Source organism: Eleginops maclovinus, chromosome 8 (assembly GCF_036324505.1).
Source record: "Eleginops maclovinus isolate JMC-PN-2008 ecotype Puerto Natales chromosome 8, JC_Emac_rtc_rv5, whole genome shotgun sequence".
NCBI lineage: Eukaryota > Metazoa > Chordata > Actinopteri > Perciformes > Eleginopidae > Eleginops > Eleginops maclovinus.
Window position 1 is genome coordinate 21031542 of NC_086356.1, and position 6929 is coordinate 21038470.

The 6929-nt window shown below is 42.5% G+C and overlaps 1 protein-coding gene across 1 annotated transcript; it reads right to left on the reverse strand.

Annotated features, from left to right (window-relative positions):
• Positions 1–4834: 4834 nt before the first annotated feature.
• Positions 4835–6637, reverse strand: LOC134868780 (zinc finger BED domain-containing protein 4-like; the record flags this gene model as incomplete). The annotated part of the gene is made up of 1 exon (XM_063890083.1): positions 4835–6637. A coding segment is annotated over one exon (1803 nt), but the record flags the coding sequence as incomplete, so codon positions are not given.
• Between the last annotated feature and the right edge of the window lie 292 nt (positions 6638–6929).

A 6929-nucleotide genomic window follows, 5' to 3' on the forward strand; every position in this document is an offset into this window, starting at 1 on the left:
AATGTTTGTGAATAAGGAAAATGCTGGTCACTGATTGGGTCGGGTGGAAGTTGGAAGAAAGTGAATGGATGGAGAGAGGGGGCGTGAGGGTGGTGGCTTGATTGGCAAAGTCGCGGCACCGAGAGTGAATTAAAGTTAAGAGTTTGTGGCAAATACATATGTAGTTAGTGTCCCAGGATTGTCGGCTCAACGGTCTTGATGTGGATTCTTTTCTGCACACCGTCTGCAAGGAACTGGATACCTTTCTACTCAAAGTTTGTCAAGAGTTACTGACGTGTGTATATTAGCTTGTTGGCAACTGAGCGTTAGCATTCATTAATAAAGTGAATGTACTCTTAGCCATGTCATAGCTAACTCAGCTTGCGCTATTGGCTTCAGTTTGGGGGTTTTCGGCATGAACACCCTGAGGATCTTTATCAGTTTTGCTGCAAGTGGGTGACAGTGAGGAGTTTCGGACAATACGAGAGAGCACGTGGACGCTGGACACCTTCCCGCCGCCGTTGATCTCCATCTGAGACTGAGGGATCGGTACAGTTGCAGTTTGGAGTTGCAGGTGTTCAGGTATTGCTTTGGTTTTATTGCCCATTGGAGTGAAGAGGACACATAGTTTTGACTTTCAACGCTTTCAAGCATCACATCAGGCCTGCAACGTGAGGGGTTTTATTTCATGTTATTTGCCGGCTTGTGTGTGTGTGTGTGTGTGTGTGTGTGTGTGTGTGTGTGTGTGTGTGTGTGTGTGTGTGTGTGTGTGTGCGCTGAATGAGTGTGGCCCACTGAGTTCAGTGTGAAATCGATACAAAGGTGATCTGAACAGTTTGATATTATAATAATTTCCAGTTAAAGGGATTATTAATCTGACAATATTGAAGGCACATTCTGACTGTATATTAATGTTGTTTGTTCACAAGTATACAGTGAATAATTGAGAGCTCTATTTCTTAAACTGATTTCAGTGTGATATTTGGTGATTTCTCTTAATAGAGGTATTTAAACTAATGTGTTTAAGGTAAGTGACTAGTGAAGTTACATTATTTAAAGGTGCTTAAAGGGACTCAAGATAACACAAAGGGTACATTGGTAACATATAAACAGGATAACAAAAGAGAAATAAGACAACATTACCTTATGAATTCTTTATTGTAAATTTGATTTATAGAGTTAACGAACTCAGGGCCCTTCCCTGATTAAACCAGGAATAACTGGGCTACGCTAGCTAGAAAGGAGCAGAGGGCCTGACAGAGACAATCATTAAAAAAATGTGTTGACAAAAGCTGTATTAATATAAATCATAAGAAAAAGCATAGTGAACATATATGAACAGCTCCTCACTCTCGTCATAATCACATTAAAAGTGACGCTGATGGTGGATAGAGAAGAACGTTTATGGCTTCACATTTACACAAATAACATACTTTTTTTCTTCTCAGAGAGAGAAAGACATAGCGAAGAGTGGCTGGGACTAAGGAAGCATGCAGGGTTTAATAACAAGGAAAAAGAATTCTCATCGAAAACTTGACAAAAAAAGATATATGAGTGGCAGACGTGGAAGTAGACTGAAAAGCAAAATTGACACATTCGTAGGAGACAGTGGCAGCAGAGACAACCCGAAGACTAGCTTATGGTCTCACTTTGAGAAAGAGAAAGACAAACAATTATGAATTTCAAAATTGCAGGTAAATCAAAATAAGGAAACTATTTATCACACTATAAGGAATTTAGAATTCAGTAACATTGAGAAGGATCTGACAAAGAGAAATATGTAATTCAATAATATCCTGCATTGCTATTGTGAATGTCACCCCCCCCCCACACACACACACACACACACACTGAATACACTAAGGCACTGTTACTCATTGCGCGGCTCGCGAGCCACATGCGGCTCGTGAAGCTTTACTTGGCGGCTCGCGCAAGCCTAAAAAATATTAATAATTTAAAAAAAACACAACCTTTCAAATGTGCTCCCGAACCATATAGTGAACGCTACAACATAATCATCTGCATTCCGATAAGTAGCCTATGCAACAAAAAAAAGCCGAACTAACTTTTGTTCTAAAGGGGCCGCCGTACCTGGCAACGCATCCCACCAAACATTTGTTTATAGATACTTAAACGTTTGAACTTCGCACGTGCCAATGCTACGTCGGATGTGATATGCAAAAATCAGTGATCACAAAATGGATCGTTTTTTAATTAGGAAGGGACCGAAATTAGCTGATGCAGGAGATGGAAGAGTTGCAAGAATAGATGCAGGAGATCGAGAGACACAGACAGATGCAAGAAACAGAGAGGGGAGAGAGTGTGAGGATCAGCATGCAGACCCCGACGAGGGGACAAGCAGCCAGACGGAAAGTCAGTGTAAAAAAAGGAAGGTACGAAGCATAAAAGATGAGCACAGGAAATTTCAAGATAAATGGACGGATGAGTTTTTGTTTCTTCTCCATAATAACACCCCGCTGTGCTTATTGTGCAATGAAACTCGTGCCTGCTTTAAAAGGAGTAACTTGGAGAGGCATTTCAGAACAGCGCATCCACAGTTTAATGAAAAGTATCCACCTGGCAGTGAAGTAAGAAAGAATAAAATTACACAGCTCATTACTTCAGTTGGGGAGCAGCAACGACTTACCCACAAGACAAGCTCCGCTGCCGAGCTTCTAACAGAGGCATCTTTTGAGATAGCGTGGATTTTGGCCCGGGACAAAAAACCTTTCTCGGACTCCGAAACGGTTAAACACTGTTTCTTGGCTTCCGCTGAAATAGTGTTCAGAGACTTCGCCAACAAGCAAGAGATAATCAAAAGATTAAAAGCACTACAGCTCTCTGATTCCACGATAATAAGGCGGATGGAAAATATAGGAAAGGACATCCGTGACCAGCTGCTTGCTGATCTGCGCGCCGCACCTTCTTTCAGCATCGCAGTGGACGAAAGCACTGACGTCACAGATATAGCTCAGCTGTGCGTTTGGGTGAGGTTCCCAAAAGAAAACGCTTTTCGAGAAGAAATGCTGTGTTTACTACCACTCCAGGGCCAAACAAGAGGCGAGGATGTCCTGAATGCACTTTTGGCATTTTTTGAGGAAAATAATCTCAGCTGGTCCAAACTCGCAAGTGTCTGTACTGATGGTGCCCCAAGCATGCGAGGCAAAGAGAAGGGTCTTGTTGGCCTCATGAAAAAAAGGGATGAAATGCCAAATTTCACCAGCTTCCACTGTATCATCCACCAGGAGGCCTTGGTGTCAAAACTGAGAAACCATGCATTTCAAAACGTCATGCAAGTTGTTGTGCATGTGGTCAACTATATAGTGTCAAGACCACTAAACCACAGACAGTTCCGACAATTAATCGAAGACTATGAAACAGAATACAGCGACTTAGTGTTGCACAATGCAGTGAGATGGCTGTCTCGTGGGAGAGTGCTGGAGCGGTTCCTGAGCCTCCTTCCTGAGATCAGCACCTTCTTGGACAGCAAGGGGAAGCAACAGCTAGAGTTGAAAGATCCACAGTGGATTGTGCAGCTGGCCCTCCTTACTGACATTACATGTCACCTGAATTCTCTCAACCTGCAACTCCAAGGAAGAGACAAGCTCCCAAGTGACATGCTGAGAGCAGTCATAGCATTCAAAAGCAAAATAACTGCTCTGTGGATACCTGACAGAGTACTCATTCACTTCCCCAAACTGAGAGAAACAACCACACGAGACCCATCACTGCTGCAGCATTTCAGCTATACTGGATTTGTTAAAGTTTGGGAGGAACTGAAGCTTGAGTTTGAGTCCAGGTTCAGTGACGTGATTGAGCAACAGAACATTTTCAATTTTATTGAGAACCCCTTCAACATGGATGTAACCTCTCTCACTCCATCCATCACTCAGCTCTGCCCTGGTGATCGTGCTGCTCTGGAGTGTGAAATAGTTGAGCTGCAAACAAATGCCATTCTCCAAGCTGAACTCAAAGAAGGTGTTGGTCACTTCTGGAGTTTGGTTTCTGAAGAAAGTTTTCCCACTTTGAAACCCCTTGTGCAGAAAGTGATGTCTTTTTTTGTGAGCACATACACCTGCGAGTCAACATTTTCAACTATGAACATTATCAAGAGGAAACAGAGAAACCGACTGACAAATGCTCATCTTGAATGTCTCACTGTGATTGCAACAACAAATTACAAATACAACATCAAGAAGGTCAAGGCCATGCAAGCAATGTTCCGCTCATCCCAGTACTAAGGTAATAAATATCTTAATTGAAATGATATTGCTTTTGTCTTTTTTGTGGACGTTTGTGCACATTTGCAAAGGCGTGGTATGTTAATGTACATGTGCGGCTCTCCTCCTGTCTTTTTTCTTCCTATGTGGCTCTTGAGAAAAAAATAGTGAGTATCACTGCACTAAGGTTTAAATACAACTAGCACGATTGAGAAGTAGAGACCGACCGATATGGGTTTTTCTAAAGCCGATGCCGATACCGATATTTACCGGTCAGAGTCAGCTGATGGCCGATGTGTCCTGCCGATTTTTTGGGCCGATTTTTAGGGCCGATATGCTATCGTATTATCCTTAATTGGCATGCTAAAAATCATACTAGTAAGAGGAGGCACGACACTTGTAAACTTCACACGATTTATTGAAAATTGAACATTAAAAAAATCAACATATGAATTAAATATAAAATAAATAAATACCAACTCTGAGTCTTAAATGTTCAATATATAATCAACATAAAAATAAATATGAAATAAAAATATATTAGTGCTGCAAACACACTAGTAACAAAGGGCATACTAGCAACATAAAAAATTATGTAAACAAGTTTCAAGTTTCACAGGCATGTTTTATGCTTCTCAATACTGCCAGTTCAAGAAACGGAGGTTGTCATGTAGGAAACACAACTGTTCGGCATGTTCGCCCTTGAGGTTGCTCCTCTTCTTGTCATAAATGTTCCCAATCTCACTAAACACCCTCTCGCTGGGAACTGAGGAAGGGGGTGGACAAAGGAATTTTCTTGCTAGTGGTGCAAGAAGGTGTAGACGGGATGCATTTTGCTTCCACCATTCTAGCGGTTTACCAGTCTGCCTATTTATCACTGGCTCCTGGAGGTAGTGCTGCAGCTGGTCAGATATAAGGTGGTCTTCATCACTCTCCTGAGTGGGAGATCCATGAGGTCCCAAGATGTTGGCATACATTTGGTCAATGACACTGGAGGGACCAGGTACTTCCTCAACTTCCACCCTTCTCTGTTTCGAGTGTAGTCCTTCTTCTGCACTTGTGGCCATCTTCAGCTGTTCAGACACAACAGCATGCTCCTCCTTTATCCACCTTTTTGCTTTATCAAGTGTGCCCTCTGAAAAGACATGGCCCTTATAGCGAGGGTCCAGGAGTGTTGCGAGCACTAGACATTGTGTGTCCTCCATCTTTTGGAATCTTCTCTGTAAGCTTTGCAGCATTGACTCTCGCAGAGTTTTGATCCCAATTGTGTTTGGCCCCTCTGTCTGAAGAATCATCTTCAGCACAGCAATGCTCGGAATGACGCAGGAGATGGAAGCCTCTGACTTGCTCACCTCAAGGGTGACTTCCTCCATAGGCTCCAATGTATCAATTAAATTGGAAGCTATGTCCCATTGATCAGGGGATAGAGTGGCAATTTTTCCATACTCTCGAGCGTAGTTGTTCAGAGCTCTCTTCTGCTCCACCATTCTCTGCATCATATGAAGCGTGGAGTTCCAGCGAGTGGGTTCAGACTGGAGGATGCTGTGCTCTGGTAGGCCAAGTTCTTGTTGAATTTTTTTAAGCTTCTGCTTTGCAAGAACAGAGTGGTTGAAATGTTTGGCGATGTTCTTTAATTTGGCATTAATGTCCAGCACTACTCGCTGACTGTTGATGCCATCATTCACCACAAGCTGTATGGTGTGTGCGCTGCAGCTGAGATCAGGTATTTCCGCCAGTCTGAGACCTTTGACCATGTTTGCCCCACTGTCACGGAGAACAAGTACAACCCTGTCATGGCTGATATCCCAGTGCTCCAGCAGACTGATGAACATGTCACCAATATACTCCCCTGTGTGGGAGCCTAACATTGTTTTTGCATTTAGGAGGACTTGCTTCCTGTCCCAGTTGTGGTCAATGAAATGGCATGTTAGACTCATGAGAGCCTCAGTGTCCCCAGACCAACAGTCTGTAGTGAAGGACAAAAAAGGGCCAGCCTCCTCTGAAATTAGTGCTTTGACTTTTCTCTCCACTTTTCCAACTATGTCCTCAAGCATGTCGGTGCGGTAGTGCTTCTCCGATTTTAATTTGTACCTGGGCTCCATTGCAGCCACCAGCCTCTGGAATCCAACACATGAAACACAAGCGAATGGCAGATTGTCTGTGGCAATCATTTCTGTTATTAATGTGTCTATTTTCTTTGATCTGGTGTCTGAATTTTGCCATTTCCGATGGGCATCAAACATATCTGTTACGGTTGGCTGATGAGGTTGGGAAGTGGATGTAGACACTGCAGCTGCTGGAGCTTTTTGTTGCTGAGCATCATTGTAAGCCTGGAGATGATGTACTCTCAGGTGATTCCAGAGGTTTGTGGTGTTTTTATGTTTGCTCTTTGCAGATCCCAAGCTCACATGTACCTTACAGAGCTTGCAGATCACCTTACTTGTAGCTGGCTCTGTGTCCGTAAAATGCTGCCATACTGGGTTTTTCTTTTCAGCCATACTGGGATGGTTTTCCTTCTGACATCAGACAACAATTCCTAAACAGAACAAACATTCAAGGTTAGCATTTAAAAGTGCCTTCAATGTTACTATATCACCATATGTTAATGAAAAATAAAATAATTTTATTTAGATTTTATTATCCATAACACATTTATTTTATTCATTATAAATAACATATGTTCTATATATATAGAATATATCTTTTGGGCTGTGTACTTGGCTACGATCT